Below are 26,068 nucleotides of genomic sequence, written 5' to 3' on the forward strand. Positions count from 1 at the left end.
TCTACGACAAAGGATAATAGCTGGTTTCGTCTAGTGAATATGAGAACCGTTGAGATTGACGCACGAAAAACGCTGTCTCAAAGAACTAGCTATTATTGAAGCTAATTTCCGAAACGGTTATTAGAGACAAAAAATCAGTTACGTTAAAAACAAAATGTCTCGGCCCTAATAAATAAGGTTCTTTTGTTTTGTAAGCTTGTAGAAGGTCCAAATATCTCACAACTAATAAGATTGTACGTTTTCATTCGATATATTTACGGATAAAAAATTATTTGGGTTACTTTCTAGTTGCAAAACGTGTGTCGGACAAGTATTTGTATTTTAATAAATTGTAATTATCATTCGTTTAGTTTCACTTTTAAGGAGTATGCACAATATTTCTTGCGCAATTGTTATCTCTAAATAGCCTAAAAGCAATAAACTACATACATACTACACTTAAAATATCTACTTAATGTTGCACTTTATATTTACCTAAGAGTATTGAGGCTTTTGTATCCTAGGACACAATATACATGTTTTTAAAACATTCCGTGTTGTGACTGTAATTTTTGTTCTAACCGCTATGAAATATCAAGGAATGTTGAATGAAATATTAGCATATGTCGAATATTATATCATTCTGTGTGAAATATGTGTTACGATTATATACTAAAGCTCCAGGTGCAGTGTATAGTTCCTCTCTTACCAATGGGACGTGACACGGTTTTTATAGCTCTCAATGAAAGTTGTTGATTTTTCATGCGTTGGTCCGCTTTGCCTATTCTATATATTATAGTGAGCTTGCGCACTCGACGTCTTGTTTATGTATGTATTCAAATTACTATATAATGTGCCTTATCGAAATAAAATGTGGAAAACTGATTATTGTTTTATTTTAAAACCTTTAATGTAAATACAGTGGGTTTAGGCTATACACAGTGGCCTTGATTAACCTGACAGATTGTAACCAAACATTCCTGAGGTTATACATAGCAAAAAAATGTATTGCTTAACATTTAATGGTACTCGTAGAGTTAAAAAGACAGCTACGTTGGCAGCGATTTTGATAGCATAGACTCAGTGTTATTTTAAACGATAAACTTCTATGAACACTCGCAATCTTCGCTATAAAAATCGATGCAGACTTAGCTTGGTCTTAGCAGTTGCACTAATATGAGAGAGTGAGAGAGAGAAATCATTGCGATACGCTATGGAGCGTAAATGATTAGGCGGGTCTACACAGACCCAGCATTGGCCCGAGGCAATTTGCTCGCGCACAAAACGGCCAGTGTAGACGTGCCTCGGGAGCACCAGTCAGGTAGGTGCTCGAGCAAAAAATGGCCAGTGTAGATGTGCCTCGTGCGCCCGAGGCACGTCTACACTGGCCGTTTTGTGCACAAGCAAATTGCCTCGTTCGAATGCTATTGGCCTGTTTTGGTTGAGCACGTAATCAGGTTTCATCATACTGTCATATTGTACTTATGTAGAACACGTTTTAGGGTTCCGTACCCAAAGGGTCAAACGGGACCCTATTACTGAGACTTCGCTGTCCGTCCGTCCGTTTGTCACCAGGCTGTATCTCATTAACCGTGATAGTTAGCCAGTTGAAATTTCTACAGATGATGTATATCTGTTGCCGCTATAATACTAAAAACAGAATAAAATAAATATTTAAGGGGGGCTCCCATACAACAAACATAATTTTTTTGCCGTTTTTATAAATCGGTATGGAACCCTTCGTGCGCGAGTCCGACTTGCACTTGGTCGGTTTTTTTTTTGTAATTTTTGACCTTAGTTAATGGTATTCGACTTTTTTCGTTCGCTGCATTCGACAGTAATATTATATTACCTACTTAATATTTCTAATTATGAGCTCGCTAGGCGCAAAAAGATTCGTCACGGGTCGTTAAGATTTTGTATCAAGTCTTAATTGACTCTTGAGCAAGGCAAGGCTGCGGTATTCATTTACCTATCTGGCAAATAAAAGACAGATTCAGATGTTTTATTGATGAAAGACAAATTTTACAAGTCAATAATTGTACATATCTAAGCTTTAATAATTTTTCAACACACTTGCTCAAAACGGCGTTTTTATTCCACCGATTTTTGGCTTATAATCCTAGATACTAAACACGCGTGCTTTTTTAGGGTTCCGTAGTCAACTAGGAACCCTTATAGTTTCGCCATGTTCGTCTGTCTGTCTGTCTGTCCGAGGCTTTGCTCCGTGGTCGTTATTGCTAGAAAGCTGAAATTCGGCATGGATATAAAAATCAATAAAGCCGACAATGTCATACAATAAAATCTAAAAATTTAATTTTTTTGAGGGTACCTCCCCTACACGTAAAGTGGGGAAGATTTTTTTTTTTTGCTTCAATCCTACAGTGTGGGGTATCGTTGGAAAGGTCTTTTAAAACTAATACGGGTCTTCAACAAACATTTTTTGATAAAGTGAATATATTCGGAGATAATCGCTCCGAAAGAAAAAAAAAATGTGTGAACCATAGGTCCAAAAAATATGAAAAAAATTGTGGAAGTATAGCTTAAGAAAGACATTAAATGAAAACTATAGCGGACATGATCAGTTTAGCTGTTTTTGAGTTATCGCAAAAAGTTTCCCCTTCATAGTAAAAAGACTTACTTACTTTAATTAGGTATTGATTATGCAAATTTGCCTATTTGTTTAACTCGCGTGAAAGGTACCGTTTCATCCCTTGGCTAACAATTTACTGTACTTTAAGCTCCAGTTTAGCTTATTGTGACGGAAAAGTAACTACGGAACCCTACACTGAGCGTGGCCCGACATGCTCTTGGCCGATTTTTTCAGTATATTATACCTAGCACTCGTGCTTTTTCATTATATTATCCGAGTGAGTTAAGAAGGTAACTGATTGCATGATCTCGGGAACATGTCACCCCTAAAGGGATCAAGTCTACCTAGTTATGAACAAAACGTTTCATAGAGCTGTAATTTTTTATAGTTTTAGGAAATCATGCCTCGAAAATATACGACCAGAGAAGGTTCAAACAAAAAGAATACCAATAGATAAGGAAAGATTAAAAATGCTGTAAGAAGTATTAGCTGGTAGTACCATTAAAGGAACTTCAAAAAAAATATGGCATAACCACAGAATAACTAATAGTACTACCGTACAGAAAATTCACTCCTTCACAAAAGTCATATTTAGGTATAAAATTATACCTATACTCGCCGCCTGCAAGCAAAATTGAAACTTATAACCGCGCACGAACCGTGAATCTTCTTTGCGAGCCGCAGTTTTATGACCCAGCTGTGAGTGCCGGCACAGGGTTTGTCACTTGACAAGTTTTTATACTTATACCTACTGATTATTTTTAAGGTAAATAATTATGTAGGTAGGAATTACAAACGTTGATTCTGTAAACATAATTTTTTTATCCGGAGATAGTATGTCTGATTCCCACGGAAGTATATGTCGGTCAGTTCCTAATATTGTTTCTGAGCACCAATATTCAATAAATTAAGGATGTTTATTTTAACTCTTACTAAGTAAGGACTCCGGGAACCAAAGAAGAAATGCGAACCGATCGGGCGCCGCCGCCTTTACGCTTGCTTCCAAGACGACGCGCCATAATCATAGTCTAAGAGCTGGCAACTTAATTATGTTAATTGTTAAGTTAGTTTATTGGACCGATGGGCGTTTAACTGGGTATTTGTAACGAAATAAAATACAAATAGGTACAAAAATGAACTGTGTTTATTACAACATTATCTTTTAATTGTTTTACTTTTAAGTATTATTTAATTGATTTATCCCCAATTTAAAAGTTCGATTATCAAATCTCAAGAGTCGAAAATATACAATCTTAATAAATAGTCCGCAGGGAAACACGAACATGGGAATTACCTACGTAAATGAATCACTTACAGTAATTGAAATATTTCACTTCGAGGATTTCCGTGTTAATAGTGCTTAAAATTGTGTGTAAATGCAATCCCTAATTTTTGAACGTACTCATTTATTTCCTGAGAAGGCACTCGGCGCCAAAATTTGTTCAACCTCTCGTGCTTCGAGGCCCTCGCACGCTTAAAATTCCACTATTTGAACCACTCGCTACGCTCGTGGATCAATTTTGAAATCTTTCGCTGCCTCGGGTCTCAATATAATCACAAGAAGTTAAACAACAACTTTGCCCCCTTGTTTAATAAATAACTATTTAACCACACCTATGCGAGGAAACTACAATCTGATTTCATTGCAACAATTCTTATTACATGTAATAAATATTAATTATTTATTATTCAAAATAATCGTTTAAGTATTATTAGTCTATCCAACAAGCTAATTAACGCGTGAACAACAAATCAAAATCTAATTACTTTAACTCTCTAGAGGATAAAATGCAACTTTACTCATTGTTTTTAAACGGTAAAATCAGCCTTTACGAGCGGGTGCGGTGAAAAATATGTTTTGTTGTGTGAATGTCGAAATTGTTGAAAAGAAAGTACGATTCGAGAAAAGGTCACTAGCTCTTAGACTATATCAATCATCAACCTACTTGACGACGTAATTATAGGTACCTTCTTGTTTAACATTCTGTGATACATTGTTGTTGATATAAGTTATTCATAAGGAATAATTTATAATAATAATAAAAAGCTTTATTTAGTTCCACACACAACAATATACAGGTAATAAAAAGAAAAATATACATTTAACATAAATAGAAAATAAAAATTAAGTATTAAAGAAAAAATATACGAACTAAAATGAAGTTATAGGTGTGTGGACCCCTTCTGGGTAAAAGCCTCCCCCAGTGTTCCATGTATCTCTGTCTATGGCTGTATCGAGCCACCTTTGCCCTGCTGTCGCTACTATCTCGTCCGCCCACCTGGCGCGCGGACGTGCTCTGGCTCGCGTGCCCCGTGGTCCAAACCATTTTATTGCTCTGATGGTCCATCTATCGTCATTGTAGGAATAATTTAGTAGGTGCTTAATAGACCTTACCCACCCAGGCTATTGAAAAATTCTTAGAAGTAGGTATTTACCTAGTTTAAGCTTAGGAATGCATAATTCATTTTAATTTGGTCTAAAGCGCTTTAGTTTTATGCAAACAAAACGAATCAAAATGTTATCGAATTTGATTAATGAGATGTTATGGTTTAAAGTTTAAATTCATCAAAATGACTTAACTTTCAATATCGTCCAGAATATTTAAAAAATGTTATATCTGCTTCCTTGTTCTTCCGTTTATTCAGACATCAGTAAACAGAACAATATCTTTTATACGGATTAGATCGAGATGTAGGTTTCGAATCCATGGTGTATTTTCAAATTTGCGCGAGCGCCACGTGACACGACTATCGTGATCGTGCCGAGCAGCAGCCCGCTGCTATACGCCTGCCCGGGAGGCGCGCCGGCCAAATATACCTAAACTGCGTAGTGACACCCCTCTGCCCTAAGCAAGTGCTTATTTTGCTTAAGGGTTAATCCGGCACTGAACAGAGTCTACTGGAATGACTGTAAAGCTCGGAGTTCCACAGGGTTCAATTTTGGGACCTTTTCTCTTCCTTGTATATATAAATGATCTGCCGAAACTTGTAAAATATAAATGTGAGATAGTCTTATTTGCTGATGACACCTCACTAATTTTCAAAGTTGACAGGAAACTGAGCGATTATAGCCAAGTCAATGAAACTTTGAAAAAGGTACTAGAATGGTTCACAGCAAATAACTTAGGTACTTCTTAATGCGAAAAAAATCTAAATTTTCGCTGCCGAATGTAAGGAAATCTGAAACTATCATCACATTAAATGGCGAAACACTGGACCTTGTCGAGAATACGGTTTTTCTGGGCCTTACTTTAGATAGTAATCTGCAATGGGCCCCTCACATATCTGCCCTGGCGAAAAGGTTGAGCTCTGCCGCGTATGCAGCAAGAAGAATCAGGCAGTTTACTGACGTGGACACAGCTCGCCTAATTTACTTCAGTTACTTTCACAGTATTATGTCTTATGGCATACTGGCGTGGGGCAAAGCAGCTGACATAGAAACCATCTTCGTTCTTCAGAAGAGAGCAATCAGATCTATTTATAACATGGCTTCTCGTGACTCACTGAGAGAACGATTCAAGGAAATAGATATTCTCACAGTAGCTTCAAAATACATACTAGATGTGATAATGTATACGCATAAGAATATAAAGTCCTTTAAGAAACTGTCTGATATCCATAGTTATAATACACGAAATAAACATAAGTTAGTAGTCTCCAAGTTTCGTCTACACAAAGTTAAAAAATCGTTCATGGGAAACTGTGTAACATTTTATAACAAAGTACCCTTAGAGGCACAGAACCTGCCCTATACTTCATTCAAGCAATACGTCAAAAATGCACTTCTCAAAAAGGGATACTATAAAATAGATGACTACTTGGGAGACACGGAATTATGGCCAAGTATCCAGTCTCAAAAGCTGTAATAGTTTTGCGTGCAGTGTCCCGGAGAGGCATATGGCGCTGTTGTTTCTAGCTGTTCAAGATTATGTACGTCTCTTGATGTGAGACATGTATTTCATACAATTTTTTATTTTTTTTATTCTTTGACATTTGGAGAACCTTTACACCTCCAAATCTTATTAATGTCATTATTATTGAGTATTATTATTAACATACATATACATCTTCAAACTTAATGTATTAACTGTGGAGACTATACGTCTCTGTCATATTGTATAATATACTTGACTTGGTACATACTCGTTATGTATTCTGTAGCATTAGTTTATGCGACTGCTTGCTTAACAGTCCAGACCAGACGCGATGTATTTATTCAGTATAAATTTTATTTTGACACTTGGAGAGACTTTACACTTCCAAATCTTATTAGTATTAGTACTCTGTCATTGGGGACCTTTTACATCTCCAGATTTAATGTGTTTTTAACCATAGAGACTATACATCTCTATTGTATTGTAGTAATTATTTATTTTAAGATTATTATAATGTCATGTTTACCTAGGTATTGGCTGGATTATTTATAAATGTTGTTATGTATTTTTCATGTCACTATATGATGTTACTATAAATGTTCTATTGATTTGTAAAAGAGCCCTTGAGGCCTACTTGCAGAATAAATTTTTGTTTTTTTTTTGGGTCTGATTTCGGTTCCGACATCGGGAAGCGTGGATGTAATTGCCACTAGAGCTATCCTGTCATGATCTGGAAAAATCTTAAAAAAACTGCTGTCAGCTGTCAGTAAACTGTCACTGTCAAAATAAGTGTCTATTGTGCCAAAAATCTTAACCGGTTTATCGGATACTCCACCGAACACTGTCTATGACCGTAATATGATAAGATTCATAACCGTGTCTTATCCAAACTCGACATTGGCAGAATCATCAACAGCTTGATGGAGCCATAACACGAAAAATTGATTATTTCAATGGTTAATTTAATAGTTAGTTATTGCAGATTGATCGGATACAATACAACACTATTATCGAAATATGGAATGTTTCATATACTAGCCGTGTCTTATCCAACCTCGACATGGGCAGAATAACATCTTCATGGAGCCATAACACGCAAAATTGAATTGAAAAAATTAATGTCAACTGGATGAGTTTTGAATAATTTAAAAGAAACTCCGTAATGGACGTGCTGCATTCGTGTCGCTGCTGCTTACAGCAGTCCCCGGACAAAGGCCTGACTATAGTGTACACACATCTCGATAAAACGGAGATATATTCAGATATGCTTAAAGAGTGCTTCAATATACATGTAAGTAAAGTGAACTCTAGAGACATTATTACACAAATTGACTAAGTCCCACAGTAAGCTCAATAAGGCTTGTGTTGAGGGTACTTAGACAACGATATATATAAATATTTATAAATACTTAAATACATAGAAAACACCCATGACTCAGGAACAAATATCCATGCTCATCACACAAATAAATGCCCTTACCAGGATTTGATCCCGGGACCATCGGCTTCACTATCCACTAGGCCAAACTGGTTGTCAGTGGAGAATATTTCATGGGGCACAATTTTACAAATGAAGAAGCTCAGAGGGCCTATGGCGAACATCGAAGTTTCGTTATTCAGCCTCTTTATCGCTCCAGTAGACATTTAACCATAGATATATATGAGATTCAAAAGATGAAGCGAAGGTCAGCTGTCACTGTAACCACTTGGTTTTTATGTATGAATAACAAAGTGTAACAAGCTTGCTGTGGTCATGTCGATAAAATCATATCGATAAACTATCAACATTTCTTACAATTTTAATTTTACTTGAAAGGAGTAACAATACCTAAAATGAACAGAATACGTTTTTATTCTTTATGTTGGTTATCAGGTCAAGATACGACACAGATTGAAACGAAGGGAAAGCTCGAATTTTTAATTACAGTCCACATCTCTAAAAACCCACACATACCTACACATTTTTACGCACGCAGCACAGCAGTGTAACCACCAAAACGGCTAAGCTAACTGTTTTAATTTTAATAATAACAGAATGTCTTTTTATTTATTAGACGGGTCCACACCGGCCGTATTGTGCGTGAGGAAATTGCCTCGCGTGTATTCTCGCTCTGTGTGCACCCAGCTATTGACTCAATTCTAAAGATTTTAAACCTGATGAGTTTGAGTTGAAGTTCCTATACATCTGCAGATCTTTGGTCTCCATCATTAGATTAACTTGGCAATTCCATTGATACTTCATTTTTATGAGTGTGCCTATTTCATTTTAATAAATTATATTGAAATATTTGAATAATAGTTTCCACATTGTGGAGCGTAGACTCATAGGGTTGCTGAAGAAAGAAGCCCGCCGATAGCACACGGGACGCTCGAAGACTCGAAGCTGGAACGTGCTGCCTGAAGACTGGAAACCTTTACCGCATACCGCCAAGTACCATTACCGGGTAGTGTTTTGGGAGATTAAAAACACATACTTTGATTGTAAAAGAACACTGGGTAGTGTTGAGGTAGCACCTCTTATTGTGATGTTAAGTGATGGAAGTGGAAAGTGGAATGAATGTGGCCCGACTTGGCGTTAATTTATAGACGCCCATATGTCACGTGGGTGTTAGATGCAGAGTGTACTATTCATTTATTAGCTAATCAGCTTACGCTATTACATACATATTTAGGTATTTGGACATTTTATACTTAACCTAGGCATTTGTAAAGCTTATATATCTAACACAGTAGGTAAATTATACACGTAAAAACAAATGAGACAAAAAATAGATCAATAAAAACACATAAAAATATTGAGGTGTCTACAAGTACTTTAGTGAAACAACCGGATCTGATAGATGCTCGTTTATTACTGGTTTTTGTACATTACAAGTAGCCGCGCCTGTGTGCGCGCGGACGCACACATGCAAATACACCACATTTCTCCACCGTTAATTGTAAGACCTGCCAATAGAATAAACAATACATCAGTACTTAACACTACATAAGGTGTATAATAACTAACACACACATAACTAAACCACATAATAACATTAACACTTGTAACTAATATTTTTATCTCTAGGCCTTAAATTCGGTCTAGTAATTGTCGGAAGCGGCGGCGGCAACCGTGCGTCGGCGGGCGCGGGCGCCACCTCCGCGGCAGGTGCGACCGCGGCCTCCGCGGCCTCCGGAACCACCGCGGCCGGCGCGCGCGACCCCTCACGCTCCTCTACTTCCTCCTCCTCCCCGGAAAGCCCGGTATCGTACTCATCGCTCACTACGTCACGCGGCTGAACATCCGCCTGTAGGGGACTGTCAGCCCGGAGGGAGGATTGCGGAGGGTTCACGCACGCCGCCGGGGGCGCGGAACCAGCCGGAGCTGGCGGCGGCTCGAGCGGTGGCGACCACGAGTCCTCGTCAGCCCCGGCATCCTCGGTTTCATTAATAACGTCAAATTCACCACCTGTATACATAAGCATTTGATCTACGTGGCGTCTACATACAGTATTTTTAGTATGCACATAAATCAAAAACATTCGGTTACCAATTTTATTTTGAATAGTGCCTAAAACCCAGATCTCTTTTTTTTCAGTAAACCATTTAACCCATACTTGATCCCCGATATTGAATTTTCTACAATTGTCTATAACACATTTGTCAATATTGTCTTTAGTTTTATTAACATCTGGTATCACAAGATCTAGCCGTGATCTTAAATTACGGCCCATCATCAAACTCGCTGGAGTTTGGCCCGTAGAACAATGGGGAGTATTACGGTACTCGAATAATAAGCCCATTAGTTTATCCTCAACTTTTGACTTATCTGTTTTATCTATACATTTAATCATCTTTTTACATGTTTTCACAGAATTTTCGGCCTGACCATTGCTGGCCGCGTGATAAACTGGAGAAGTGACGTAACGAATGCCATTCATTGCACAAAAAGAATTAAATTCGGCCGAATTAATTTTAATATCATTGTCGGATACAATGACATTCGGTACGCCAAATCTGGAAAATATTTCCTTAAGTTTACATATCAGCGCTCGAGTAGTAGTACCTTTGTCCATCAAAAGACACTCTAACCATTTGCTATATGCGTCAATGACAATTAGGTACACTTTCTGATGAATAGACATGTAATCGATATGTACCCGGTACCAGGCAGACGGAGGACGCGGCCAAGGCGCGGGAGCGGCGCGGGGAGGGGCGGCGCGCACGGCCACGCAGGCGGCGCATGAGCCGATCCAGCGCTCGATATCGCCATCAATGTTAGGCCACCACATCTTACCGCGCGCGATGCTTTTCGTCTTGACAATACCTAAATGTCCGGTATGTAATTCACGTAACAGCTGATCTCGAAATATTGTCGGAATAACCACCCTGTGACCACGGAAAAGAATACCATGATCTATTTGTAAGTCGGCTTTGCATCTAAAATAAGGTACAATAGATGCACAGCTTATCTTTCGCGGCCAACCGAGACTCATATACCTAAAAACTTTTTTTAGTGTAGGGTCATTTCCGGTAGCTTGTCTTATTTTATCAGCTGTCACGGGAGTCACACTGTCGTCTAAAAAGTTTAAATAAGACACGTCATCGTAATCTTCGTTATGCTCATCATTGTTCATGTTAGGCAACGGCGCACGAGAAAAATAATCAGCTACGAGATTATTCGCACTGCTTATATACTGAACCTTATAATTATACGCTGATAAAATAATTGCATATCGCTGTAGCCGGGAAGCGGTCATGACAGGAATGCCGCTATTTTTGCCGAAAATGGACAACAAAGGCCTATGGTCGGTTTTTAAAATGAACGGATCTTGCCTGCCATATAGATACTGGTGGAACTTTTTAACACCAAAAATGATGGCCGCGGCTTCTTTCTGAAGTTGACTGTAGTTCCTCTCGCTAGCGTTGAGCGCGCGCGAGGCGAACGCGAGTGGGAGCTCGGCACCGGTTGCCGGGTCGCGTTGTGCCAGAAGGGCACCTAACCCCCCAGGTCCTGCATCCACACTGAGCACTGGCTGAGCCTCCGGGTCAAAATGAGCCAACACGCGCTCAGAGCCTAACTCCCTTTTGACTGCCTGAAACGCCTCCTCCTGTGAACGTCCCCACTCCCATTTTGCCTCCGCGCGCAGTAGTTCGTGTAACGGACTTAACATGTTCGATGCGTTCGGAATGAAACTACGGTAATAATTTACGAGTCCTAAAAAACTCTTTACCTCCGTTACATTAGTCGGCCTTGGTGCCTTATGAATAGCTTCCACCTTTTTTTGAGACGTTCGTAAGCCGTTTTTATTAATAACGTAGCCTAAATAAGTTACACTACTACCTAAGAAAACACATTTCTCTTTCTGTAACTTTAAACCTGCATCACTAAACCTAGACAAAACCTCTCGCAATCGCGCCAAATGAATCTCGTTCGTCGGTCCCGTCACACACACGTCGTCCAACCAACAGCTGACTCCGTCAATACCTACCAACAGTGACTCCATAGCGCGTTGAAAAATAGCCGGGCCGTTGGCGAGACCATAAACTAGCCTAGTATATTTGTAAAGACCTTTTGTAGTGCTAATGGTCGTAAGCGCCTGAGAGCTATCAGACAAAACGAACTGATTGTACGCGTTGCTAAGGTCTAGTTTCGTGTAACTTTCACCACCGCCTAGTTTAGCAAACACCTCCTCTATACGCGGCATCGGATACTTATCGATAACCATGTCTTTATTTAACGTGACAGAGAAATCGCCTGCAATTTTGACCTTGCCATTTTCCTTCAAAACAGGCACAATAGGCGTTGCGTATTCAGAAAAATTAACCGGTACGAGTATACCTAAATCTACCAGCCGGTCGATTTCTTCCTCTACCCGTTTTTTTAGAGCAAACGGAACTGACCGCGGTTTGAAAAACTTAGGTTTAACGTTCTCTTTCAATTGCAAGTGTACTTTGAACTTATTAAATTTGCCCAACCCTTCTTCGAATAAACTCCTAAATTGTTCTAATAACCTTGTTACCTCACTCGAGCTCTGATTAATTTTTACATCTGTAACAAATTTGTTATCTACAGTGAATGACAAATTAAACTTCGCCATAAAATCACGGCCCAATAATGGCGGGCCGCCGTTTTCTATAACATAAATTTTCAAAAATCGGTCTTTTAACATAAACTTTACTTTCGCAACGAAAAAACCTATTGGCGTTATTTTATGATAATTGTATAGACACATTTTTAAATCACTTTTATATAATGATACATTAGGGAATATTTTCCTGTATAATTTATCGTTAATAATGGTAGCACCGGAGCCCGAGTCCAGTTCCATGTTCAATTCAAGGTTATTAATAGATACATTAAGTAATATTGGTTTATAATTAACGTACCTTAAACTTAGAAGTTTACACTCCTTGCAATTATCGCAGTCCCCACCTTCTACCGAGAACTCTGTCGCTTCAACATTGTTCACACGACTCTTGGACTGCTTCTTGGAAGTACACACTTTCTTGAGGTGTCCCTTTTCACCACACAGCTGGCACCGGTAGGACTTATATCGGCACCTACTCTCGTCGTGGCTCCTCATACCGCACACCGAGCAGGTCCTCGCCTCGGGGTCCCGGCGGCCGGCGGACGGCTGCGCGCCCGCCCGGTACACCGGCTCCTGCTTCACGGCCACGGCCACTGCATCGGCGCGTGCCTTCTGCGCGCACTCCGTCTGCTGTGCCAGCTCCATCGCCTTCGCCAGCGTGAGCGTGGTGGCGTCCTGCTCGAAGAGTCGCTCGCGCTCCTTGCCGGCGCGTAGCCCCAGCACGAACTTGTCCCGCAGCAGCATGTCCAGCGAGTTTCCAAACTCGCAGTGTACGGCGAGTCCTCTGATCCTAGCCGCCCACTTCTCGACACTCTCCCCCACGTCACGCATAGCCTCGTAGAATTTGGTCTTATCAGCGAAGGTACACCTCTTCGGAGTAAAATGACCGTCGAGCACCCTCAACAACTCGTCGTACCCGACCTCTTCTACCTTACTCGGGTACACAAGGTTCTTCAACAGCCGGTATGTATCGTCATGCAGATGTGTCAGTAGCACTGCCTGTCTCATCTCATCTTTAATTTGGTTTAAAACAATGAACTGCTTCAAACGACTACTGAAAATTTCCCATTCTTGGGTGTTATGGTCAAAATGACTTAAATTTCCGATAAAAGTAGTAGCCATTATAAATAACAATTATTTTAAATACACACGCGGGTAAGTCACGGATCGTCGCCAGTGAGGTGTCTACAAGTACTTTAGTGAAACAACCGGATCTGATAGATGCTCGTTTATTACTGGTTTTTGTACATTACAAGTAGCCGCGCCTGTGTGCGCGCGGACGCACACATGCAAATACACCACAACAAAATAATACAGAAATTACAGCTATCTATTTACACGTTTAGTTTATACATTCCTTATACCTATTCGCGACATACATCTTAAACAAGTCTATTTACTTACATACAACTATAGTGCATTGAAAAAAGCTTTAAATACAAGAAATAATAGAGAGAGAGAGAGAGCCGGAGACCTAATAGAGACGTACAAGATACTATCTGGGTACTATGACCTCAAGGAATTTCAAGAGATGTTCAAGAGCAACAACAACAATTGTCTGAGATGTCATCACTTAAAGCTAGAAAGGCATAGGTCCCACAGTAACCCACACAAACACTTTTTCAGCAATCGAGTGGTGAGGGCTTGGAACAAACTCCCAGAAGATGTGGTTTTAGCACAAAATGTGAACCAGTTTAAAAATAAATTAGACAAGCATATTATATCTACTACTCGTTCATGATAACTATCTTTATCAGGTCATATCAGTTATCATAACTGCCTGCCTGCTTATTAAATAAATGAAATACAAATTTCCTCTTTATTTGTCATGCCCTAACAGATGTTGGTGGTTGGTGAACCTATCTAGTATCTTTGCCTTCTCTGTCCTGCGGCTGTAGCATGGTCTCAATTTTATCACCTGTCACCATGCCTGTATCATTCTAACAAGTATGTAAGTGTGAAAGTGACAGGCAGGTATAGTGACCGCTGCTGTCACATTATTATTCACATTCAACCATGTTCTAGAGTTGTCAAGTCAAACTTGATAATTTTGTAATTATAGCAAAATAAGTCACTAGTCAATGAGTTGCAGAAAACTGTTGATATCACAATACAATGCAATAATGTAATCAATGTCTAATTTTCAGCTAGTTCAAGTTGGTGACAGTGGAATCTGTGAGGAGTGTGTGGGGTGTCTTCGAGATGCAAATAACTTCAAGCTGAAAGTGCAGCGCAGCCAGGCCAAGCTGCAGGCAGCTTTACTTGTTAAAAGTTAGTTCATCATCTTTGTTGTGTTGTCCCTGCTTTTTGCCATGGGTTATGGGAGCCTGGGTCCTTGGCAACTTAGTGTTTCTCTGGGGATCTGGCAAGTCAAACTCAAGATTAGAATATAATACCTTAAGCGCCACTTGCACCATCTGACTAACCCGGGGTTATGCGGTTAAACCAGTGTCAAACTATACTAGTAACCATGGTAACTCCAATTTTTACCACTTAACCCCAGGTTAGTGGGGTGGTGCAAGTAGCGCTAAGCAGTTTTAGGATAAAATATAATTATGTTCTGTATGTTATCATGTATTGAGATAATATAGTTGGAAATATGAGATAATATAGTTTGAAATAAAAGTTAGTAATTTTTTTACATAATATGTTTCACATTGTTTTAGATGAAGAATCTGCAGTTAAATTGGAAAACACCAGTGATGTTATCACAAACGATGAAGCAACATTGTGTAAGTTAATTGTGTGTTACGTAGCGGCACCATTTTATGTATACCTGTGTAACACTGTACATAAAAGTTTTGATAAACTTGCATATAAATCTAATCAATTAACTGTTGAGTTGCACTTTATGTAATTAAATAATTTTGAATTGCTTCATTTTTCTGTGTATTATGCCCTAAATTTTCATATAAGTTAGAAAAATTGCAACCACTTCTTTTGACCTTTGTTGATCGACAAATTCTTATTTATATTTGTCTTACAAAATTTTGTCTCACAGCTACATTTTATTACTATTTAAATATTAATATAGGCCGTTAGCGCGTTCCGGACTTTGTTTTTCATATATATAACAAAGAAATTTTTTCTAGTGTCATTGGACAGTACGGATGATACTTTCATATCGAAAATTAATACAACGTGCGATAACGAGGAGATCCTCGAGAGTCACCAGCGCAACTACGCTCAACACATCACTAAGAAGACCAAGGACCTCGATCACACCCCTCGAGTCAAGAAAACACACACATGTGATACATGTCACAAATGTTTTAAATTAAAATGTAATCTAATTAAACATATACGTACTCACTCCGCCGAAGAAAAACTCTCTTGTCACATATGCGAAAATCAATTTACACAACAATCTTGCCTCGGTAGGCATCTCTCAGTACATACTGGAAAGAAACGACATTCATGCCAAATTTGCCAAAAAGAATTCACACATAAATTTCATTTAAACGCCCATTTAAAATGTCACACCGAGGACAAGAGATTTTCCTGTGACACATGCAACAAAAAATTTACAAAACAATATAACTTAAATATTCATAAGCGCGTACACACGAGAGAAAAACCTTACAAATGTGAAGTGTGCAAAAAAGGGTTTAAATATGAATGTACTTTAAAAGCGCATTTCAAATGTCATACAGGAGGATATCAATTCTCTTGTGATATTTGTACAAGGCAGTTTTCACAGCAATCGAACCTGATTAAACATAAATTAATCCACACTGGAGAAAAATCTCACTCCTGTGAAGTATGCAACAAACAGTTTGCATTAAAGGGCACATTAAACAAACATATGTTAATTCATACAGGTAATTATCGGTTTACTTGCGAAATTTGTAAAAGGAAATTTTCAGAACAGTTTACTTTGAACATACACAAACGTGTGCATACAGGAGAAAAGCCTTACTCTTGTGAATTATGTAAAAAACAATTCACACTTAAAGGGACGTTGAATAAACATATTCTTACGCACACGGGAAATAAACTATTCTGTTGTGATATTTGTGGAAAACAGTTTATACGTGAGACTCAACTAACTGTGCACATTAATGGACATAAGGGGGTGAAACCATTTGTCTGCGAAACATGTAACAAGCGATTTACACAAAAAAGTAGTCTAAAAGCCCATAATTTAATACATATAGGAGAAAAATCCTATTCATGCGAAATATGTCATAAGCTGTTCCGAACAAAAACTAATTTAAAAGGTCACATGCTGACACACGATGGGCTTAAATTGCATTCATGTGAAACGTGTAATAAGCAATTTACACATAAGTCAGCTTTAATTGTCCATAGCCGAATCCACACTGGAGAGAAACCCCACTCGTGCAACATATGCAATAAAGAATTTACAGTACTATCTACCTTGAAGTTCCATTACCGTACTCACACTGGTGAGAAGCCACATACTTGCGAAATTTGCCATAAGAAATTCGCACACCCTTCAAGTTTTAGAAAGCATAAACGTATACATACAGAGAAATGCTATCCTTGGTAAAATTTGGCCTAAATATACTTATTGTTTATAAAATATGTAATCCTTTAAAATATATATAAGAGAGACACAAATATCTTTTAGTTGGAGACGTTGGAGTGTAAGATTTGTCAATATTAATATATATTAAAACGAAACTGCATTCGTGTATTTTTATTAGTCAATTTTAATAGAAAGTGAGTCTGTCATCAAATGATCGTTTGGCCACATCATGATTATGATGCACAAGTCAAACCTAATTTAACCATACGAGTATCATAAAGTTATCAGTTCTAAAATGACATTTCATGGAATGATCAATATCTATGATCTGGCTACGACATATACAATGTGTTTGTCCACGTACAGTCGAGCCGTTAACCACGTATAGTACGATGAATTTTATATATCGACAAATCGCCCCATATACCTGTTTTTTTTACCATTTAAAAAATGCAGCCTTTCAAAGTTTTATGGTGCCAGTACGACGATGCCACTTTTAATCAACTAGTCTTGACACCATAAACATTTAAAAAAAACTAACATTGAGAGCTTTCAAAGTGAATACTGGCACCGTCAGTGATAGAAAAGGGCAAAATTAATAAAAAGTTGAATCGGTTAAAACTCGATAACCGTGCAACTTTTACTGAGGTTATGTTAAGCTAGTTTTGATCCTCTTCCTCTTAGTCTGGTTTGTTGTACCTCCAGTGTCAGTTTGATGTACTATTTATGGGACAACCTGTATATTTATGTTAAACCCACTGTGTAAAAGCGTATGTGCATTCGTGCGAGCGTCCCAGATACCGCTGGAGTGACGAAGCCCTATTTAGACCTGTCCGCCCTCGGAATACCCAACTGGCATGAAGGCAGGATAGGGCAGAGTGGCGCTCTCTTGTTTCAGAGGCTAAGATCTTGTTTGGATCACTGAGCCAGTGAAGTAAGTACTTATTTTTGTACGTCGTCACTCTTCATCAGGTGAGACTATGGTCAGCGCATTGGTCAGTTTGTAATTAAAAAAAAAACTTGATTTACGTATGCTTAACTTGAAATACCTACGTACTTACATTTGCTGACTGTTGCGGTCCAGGATCTGCTGGTGCTGCGGCGAATATGTTTGTTTCTGGATTGTCCACGCTATGTTTGCACCCACTTAGCATTTTGGGCAGTGACATTATACTTATAGCCGGGGCATATATACCCACTTCTTAACCCTTTGAACGCTTTACGTTATAAAACAAAACGTGACTCACGCTACGCGCTATGGTCACGGGCGCAAGCGAGTTAATGTAAACATTACTTTATGGTGTGAAGGTTACTTTGACATCGTCCGCCAAAACACCTATACATAGGTATTCATGGCGCTGTTGGCATGACTAGTTAACACGCCTTTAAAAAAGTGTACGAGCCTCAATTAGTTAATATATGTTTTAATCTTTTTTCTTACAAGTACATAAGTCAAAATTACAGATTAAAAAAGACGATTAATAGCTAATTCAGGCATGGAGCGCGTGTATGAATAACGCCATAAGACCGTGGACGTGAAAAGTAGTTATTGGCTTTTCTGTTATTTAACTTTTCGGTAAGGAAAAATTTGAGTTTCTACAATCATGGACACCCAACAACACATACAATACAACACAATTAACAAAGATTAAACCTCTGTAATCGTTTTGACAGCACTTTGATTATGAAGAAAATAAAATGTCACACTTGAATGAGATACAATTTTTCAAAAGTAACCAGGCTTCGATGACATTCAATTTGCACATCACCATAATGTCACATGTTCGTCTTACGAATTTTCAATCTGACGGTCACGTGACCCCTGACACGAGTTTAACATTTTTGCCCATCACAAAAAGTGCACAGCGCCGCTAAAGAAGTTTTCACTTCAAAAATGGTTTAAAAAGCAAAGCAACCTTCAAAATTGCATAAATGACACATCCAAGTGATTTGTTGACAAAGCATTCGTTTAAGTACTGAAATCTAAAAGACCCTTCCCATAACTGACGTAGTGAGGACTTCGCTGGAGAAAATAGGTTACAAATGAAAACACTGAATCATTGAAATAAGAATAACTTTTATTGTTAAAAATAACGTCTATGTCCCAATGAATCCGCCCGAATAGTTGCCATCTTCAACCTTAATTCATAGCAATACAGGTGTCAAATATTGGGACATTTACATTAATATACTAATACTACAATGCATGAGCCCATTTCTCGAAAGATATTAGAGTAATATTATTAGTCTACGAACTGTCAAGACGAATATGTTACCATGGCAACACACTTATAATATTAGACTAATACCGTTCGAGAAATGGGCCCAAGTAATCAAGTACGTTAGTTTTCTTCTCATAATTACTTATGACAATTGTAAATGAAAATTTCTAAAAACCCCCAATGATGCGTATATGTTTGGGCTACTAAAATCGTGGGTCAAGGCTCAATCGTGCCGTATAAAGCAAAATATATCTTAACAAACATATTAAAAGGTGACTGGGAAAGTGTATAAAATCATAAAAAATACAGTTGTAAAGAAAAAACGAATAAATAACTATATATAATATCAAGTAACTGTTAAAAATTCTCGATTGATTTGATATTTTTAGCTTAAATTATCACCTATTAAAGTCACTTAGTTTCAGCGTAGTCTCCAATACCCAAAGGGATGACTCAATAGCTCTACCAGTAGTTTCATGCTTAAAATCTAGCGATCCGTATTACAAAATTTCATTTAAATTTAATTTGTTTCTTTTTAAAATTATAGAACCAAAAACTGTTCTATATTTATAGTATTTATCAAACACGATGCGTACGTTGACAGGTCTCATCTACATATAATTTATAACTTAAAAACAAATTCTCGCAAAATTATATTGAATTGACCTCTATCAGCGCACCCTTCCTGCTTGAAAAATACTATAATAATAATTAAAAAAAAAATCATTGGACTTCGTGTATACCACTAATAGGACTTTGGGACGCTAGGGAAGGGGTAGGAAGGTCAGTTGTACGGTCAGACGCAGAGAAAAAGTACCTTTTTTTCATATAAACTTCTATGGAGGGGTTACTTTATCTCTGCAACTGACTGTACAACGCAGAAATCTTTTATTCTTAAACATACATACAAGTACACACGTCAAACTTATGTCAGCAGCTAGGGTTGGGGGTTTAAATACGACTAAAGCGACAGCTTTCAATATAATACATTTAAAGAGAGAATATCCTACTGCGAGAATACATTATATATCTTATGAACTAAAGCAATCTCTGATTACCAACATTGGTCTAATTTCTACTTACCTCTAAAAACGAGACCCGGTTTTACTTCCTAAGGCCCAGCCATACACTAAAATTTCCAAACTTTGCCAGTGAACATTTAACCTATATTGTAGGAAATTAGTTTTGTTTTTGTTTTCTTTGAAAATTAAACGAAGCAAAACAAATGTAACTCCGTTCCAATTGGAAACGATTTCAATTTAATCGCACTTACACTGTACTATAAATAGGGCCATGGGCCTTAGGAGGATAAAGATTGAAAACTATACAATTGCCATGGTTTGTATCTTCAACTAGACATTTTTCTATCACTAACTTACCTACTGCGATAGTACACATCGTGCGACATGTCTTTACGTAAGAAATACTACCTTCATTTATTCCTAATTCATAGGGTGTGTCAGAAATGGGCGATAATGAGAAGTCGCCCGATTTACAGCATTCGCGCGGTTGTTCGAGCTATTTCCGCCACTGTGCGTTGCTAGATGTTTCTTTAAAGCATATTTCACAGCAAATGACTTACCACATATGTGACACGAGAAAGGTTTTACTCCCGTGTGACTCAATATATGTATTTTCAAAGTAGATATCAACGCAAATGTTCTCTTGCAAATGTGGCAAGTGTGAGGTCTTTCTCTGAAGTGAACTGATTTTAAATGAACGGTCAAAGCACATTTATAAGAAAACTGTTTATGGCATATTCTGCACGCGTGTGGTTTTTGTCCAGTGTGTACGACCATGTGGTTCTTCAATGTAGCTTTCAGCCCGAAACGCTTCCGACATATTTCGCAACAGTAAGGTTTATCACCAGTGTGTATTTTCTTGTGAGCCTTTAAGCTACTTTTCTCGGTGAATCGTTTGTTACATACATCACAAGCATGTGGCTTCACTCCCATGTGACCCTTTAAGTGCCGCGCCAGATAACTTTTTTGCCGGAATCGCCGTCCACATACTTCGCAACAGAAACTTTCTTCCGGCCTGCCGTGACCTGGCATACCCATTTCAGTATGAGAGAGTAAATGCTTGTCTAAAGTACGTTTTAAAGTAAATTGCTTCTGGCATATATGACATTGATGTTCTTTTATCCCCGCATGAAAACGTTCATGAGCTTGTAAAGTGTACCTAAACGCAAAAGATTTTTTACAAATATCACAAGAGAAAGGTTTTTCTCCTCTGTGATAGCGTAAATGAGCATTTAAAGTGCTCTTAAGTGCAAATTTCTTTTTACAAAGATCACAGGAATAAGGTTTTTCTCCCGTGTGTGACCGCAAGTGGCCAGTCAACGCAGATTTATATGTAAATCTCTTTCCGCATACTTCACAAGAGTATGGGTATTGCCTATTCTCATTATGAATTTGAAGATGAAACTTTAAGTGACTCTTATGTTTAAATGCCTTCTGGCATACTTGACACACGTGAGGTCTTTCTCCCGTGTGACCCATCATATGCGATTTTAAACCGTTACTACTTCTGAAACTTTTGTCGCACAAGTCACACGGGTAACTTTTTTTGGGCTCGTGTTCCTTGCACAATTTGCAAGAAGATCCTTTATCCTTTTTCTTTATTCCCTTTTTCTCTCTTCTTGCGACCAGATGTGAAAGTGGACTATTGTCACGATCATAGCCATCATCATGAATATCATGATCATCTCCGATGGATTCTGTAGACGGCAGTCTATGTGTTCTATAGACTGTGTGGTCTTGCTCATGCTCCTTTAAGTGAGCTTCCTCTGCAAAATGTTTGTCACAAATGTCGCAAGAGTAAGGACCGTCGATAGTCTCGTTTGGTGAGACTTTATGAACCTCCATGTGTCTAAGTAGTTTGCTTTTTTCCGTGAACCACTGACAACAGAATTTGCATGTATGAATTATTTCAGTAGGAACGGGAATTTCGTCTTTAGCATGAACAGCGAACTTGTGTCTCTTGAGACTCTCTTCATTGTCGAAGGTTTTGTCACATTCTTGACACTTGTTCGGCTCGTCTTCGGCTTCAGACTCGGACACGAGGTCCGCCGCGGCGGGTGTCGGTGCGGTGAATAAAAGCCCTGTGAAAACAAAGAGGTTTAAGAAATCTTTATCACTTGAAGGCATTGTTGTCTTTCAGGGTACATAAAACATTTTATGTCTGTGTGTGTGTGTTCATTTAACACTTAGATGCATGAAATATATCAATACTCATACTAAAACAACACCAAATTCACTTTAAATTACGAATTTACATCAAAGTCTTAATGTCAAGAGAACTTGATTGGTACTGGTTTTGTTTCAGAATCATCCATCTAAGGGTTAAACGTGCATGATATTTACTGAAACAGAAATAAATTGCATGCTAACCCATGTCTGTAATTAATGTAGAACATAAAATAACTGACTTATTTAATATTTATATTTTGCATAATTTAGCTCTGCTTCAGTTTAAATATCGTATGTTCACAGCCGTAGAGTCAAACCACGCTAAATTCATGCCAAGTTCTACACTAAATATGGAGCTTATAGGGAAGTTTGTGCAAAGTTAGCGTGGTCAGAGTCTAACTATTAGCGACGAGTATGGGAACTCAGTCCCTGCCGTGTAGTCATAGAGTTAGCAACGCAATGTGAATGTGTTTACGTTTCCGCTTACCATCCAGTGCTCTGTCCTTTAAACTTCGTGTATCCGTAACTAGTAGCGTCGAGTATGGAAACACAACCCAAAGTATGACAGTGTAGTCCCAGAGCTAGCAACGCATTGCGAATGTGTTTACGTCTCCGCTTACCATCTTGTGACCTGTCCTTTAAACTTCGTGTATCCACAGGCGTCACTACTAAAGACGAGTATGGAAAAACGGCCGAACAGTGTAGTCCCAGAGTTAACAATACAACGTTTACGTCTTCGCTTACCATCTCGTGACTTGTCTTTAAATTTCGTAACTCCACAGGCGTAACCATTCCCATTTCTAATATGTTTAATATTAGCAGGTGACTGAAATGTTTTTTTTTTTTTTGTTCATAACATACCTATTCTCTAGGAGGGGTTAGACGCTTTTTCCCTTGGAGGATTTAACAACTGGAGACGCTTTGTCTGTAATTTACTGAGCAAAACAGTCTGCCGAATTTTGCGGGGGAGGGGCACCTCAAATGTATGGCTACTTGTACGTAACGTACAAATAGCTATGTCAGATAAACGTCAGTCCAAACTTTACATATGACCATTGGCCGAGATTTTTGACGAGGGGTAAGCTCTTAAGTCTGGGACCGGTCTGAAAACCAGCGCCGAGCATCTCGGCCCAGCACACGCTGAGACTTCCCCCAATTGCCCAATTTCTACGTTGTTCATATGTATACATTATTATAATTTTTTTCGTCTTCTTTATTATGTAATTTTTTATTTTGTTTTATAGTGAACCTGTAATATGTGGCAATAAAAAATTCTTATTCTTAAAGGCGACTCCGGTTGTTAAATTCTCCGAGTTTTTTCCATTGCAGACATTAAGTCTATTTTTGTTTCGAATAATAATATATTTATTCATATATGTACCTATTTGAATAATGGTATTATATAGAACAATTACCTAAATTAATATATCTCGACATAGATATATTCTTTTTCTATATTTCAAACCATTTTCAATAGATTTCCAAATAGGTAAGATGTGTTCTGTATGATTCGTATGTGAAGAGCTTTCCTCCCCTAATTGGATTACAAAGATTACGCTAATCCCCAGTATATATTAAGTCCTCATTAAACCCTCTTAATACTTTTTGTACAAAATAACCTACTCCAACTTGACTGCCAACTATTTTTAAACGTGCTATTTTATTTAATGTTATTGCGTAATAATAAACTGGAAATTTTCCTTTAATTAAGCATGTAGAATAAATATTATTGCATGTATTTTCTTTTCTTTACATGTAAAAAAATATTTTTAACCATTAAAGCAAATAAAATTGTGTGTACTACGTATGTTGATATGATGATTGATTACTGTAACTGTTGTTATAATAGGACTAAACTATTGGCCTGAGGAGTACTCATCGGTTCTTTATCGGGCCAAATAATTTTTCGAGATGCTGCGCGGTAATAATGAAATATAACATGTAAAGACTTATACATGGAGATCTGAAACCTGGCTCTACCTATGAAACCTGGATCTCTTGTCAAGGACGTTTACGCCATACTGCATAGCGCAGCGTTATATTTATATAGGACCATCGTTGATAATGGCGTAAATGCCATCGACGATGAATTCCCTTTCAATAAATAACGTCAAAATTATACGAACGAACAAACAAATCAGTCAAAGACCGATTTTTTATCACTTTTAAGGCAGTTTACTGAAACAGTAATCGACTTATAATTAAACGAATAACTAATTAATCATTGATTAAATCACTTTATATTTATACTGTTTTACTAATAAGTATTGAACGATGACCAAATTTGAGTGGTAACTACTGGGAAAAAAATTCCCACCTTTTACCATCAACTTAGTTTGGTGGTAACTACTAAAAAAACCCAGTAGTTACCACTGGTAACAACTTAGTGGTAACCCGGTAACTAGTGGGAATGACCCCTTAAATCTTGTAAATTCATAATGACACTGATGTTTGTATTTTAAATACGGTGTCGTTTCCAACATTCGTCCGATGAATTGTTAGATGTCATTTATGACAGGTTAGGCATAGAAGGCACAGACCTATCCGGTATACAGCCATGATTGAAAATAGTGTAAAAAAATATTTAACGGCTATTACTTTAATCTAATTAAATATTAAATTTTTCTTTAATTGTGTAATTATTATAATATCGTCCTGTAATCTAGTATTAAGGTTCTTATGTTTTTTTTTGTGTAATTTGGTAAAATAAATTGGCATTTATATTTAATAACTAAATAAATTTACTTATTAAATATTTATAAATATACACAAAAAAATTATAAACGTCAGTATTTTATAAGCAAAAATCATTTACAGTAGCGGAAAAAATCTATCATATTGTGATTTTTCTGTAAAATATTTCAAATTAGATGAAACCAAGAACTGAATTTGTTGATAACTAACCAAAAAAGGTTACATTGATTTATTCTTAACCAATTATACGCTAACAGGCCGGTACATATTTCGAAATTCAATTTGAATTCATTTTTCTGGAATTTAGCGTTCGTCACTAGTAGTATTTAAGTCGATAAAAAACGGAATGTCGTGCTAATTCATAATCATATTTGTAAGAAATATCAGTTCCGTCATGGGGAGACCTCGTGGAAATAAAAACTTAACAGTAGCTATACAAGAAGCAATGGGGTTGGCCGGTCGAAGTATTAAACAGATGGAGCCATCATAGCTTGCCCTGTCAATCCCTAGAATTGTGTCAAATTCTTGTTTTTTTTTGGAATTTTGTGACCTGGATTCCAGTACTTTAAGCCAAATCTCATAGAACAAAACTAGAGACAGGGGCAAGCTATGATGGCGCCATCTATGCAAACCTTTGACAGTTGCCAACCCCATTATAAATGGTTTCACACAATCAACGCTGGCTAAGCAATTTCAAGTTCATCAATCTACTATATCAAAGGTTTTGAAACGGGAAAAAACTCACGGAGGTGTCAAAAGGCCCAACAGACCTGGTCGCTCACGCTGCACATCAAGTTTGGTAGACCGCAACATTTTGCGAATAGCAAGACCACGACTCACGGCGAGCGACATTATGCGGGAAATATCGTGTGGAAATTCAGTTTCTGTGTCCGTACGTACTGTAAGAAATCGCCTGATGGATGGTGGACTTCGTGCTCGTCGTCCTGCTAA

At 37.9% G+C, this 26,068-nt stretch overlaps 3 protein-coding genes across 3 annotated transcripts in view; 1 reads left to right on the top strand and 2 right to left on the bottom strand.

Annotated features, from left to right (window-relative positions):
- Window positions 1-6,822: 6,822 nt before the first annotated feature.
- Window positions 6,823-17,170, top strand: LOC133531451 (gastrula zinc finger protein XlCGF57.1-like). The gene is made up of 4 exons (XM_061869679.1): window positions 6,823-7,738; window positions 14,666-14,789; window positions 15,185-15,250; window positions 15,611-17,170. Exons 1-4 carry the CDS (start codon window positions 7,610-7,612, stop codon window positions 17,029-17,031), a joined length of 1,740 nt encoding a protein of 579 aa, XP_061725663.1. The 5' UTR covers window positions 6,823-7,609; the 3' UTR covers window positions 17,032-17,170.
- On the bottom strand, window positions 9,282-13,818 carry LOC133531452 (uncharacterized). Its single transcript, XM_061869680.1, has 2 exons — window positions 12,817-13,818; window positions 9,282-9,393 (listed from the first exon to the last, which is right to left on the bottom strand). The coding sequence occupies exons 1-2, from the start codon at window positions 13,638-13,640 to the stop codon at window positions 9,381-9,383; spliced, it is 837 nt and encodes a 278-aa protein (XP_061725664.1). The 5' UTR covers window positions 13,641-13,818; the 3' UTR covers window positions 9,282-9,380.
- Window positions 17,171-19,067: 1,897 nt separating the features above from the next.
- The window catches only part of LOC133531427 (gastrula zinc finger protein XlCGF57.1-like), a 50,013-nt gene continuing 43,012 nt past the window's right edge, over window positions 19,068-26,068 (bottom strand). Inside the window, exon 5 of the mRNA XM_061869635.1 lies at window positions 19,068-22,335. Coding sequence (XP_061725619.1) covers window positions 20,675-22,335 — 1,661 coding nt within the window. The 3' untranslated portion in view covers window positions 19,068-20,674. The remainder of the gene's footprint in view (window positions 22,336-26,068) is intronic.

The sequence above is a fragment of the Cydia pomonella genome, chromosome 25, assembly GCF_033807575.1.
Source record: "Cydia pomonella isolate Wapato2018A chromosome 25, ilCydPomo1, whole genome shotgun sequence".
Taxonomy (NCBI): domain Eukaryota; kingdom Metazoa; phylum Arthropoda; class Insecta; order Lepidoptera; family Tortricidae; genus Cydia; species Cydia pomonella.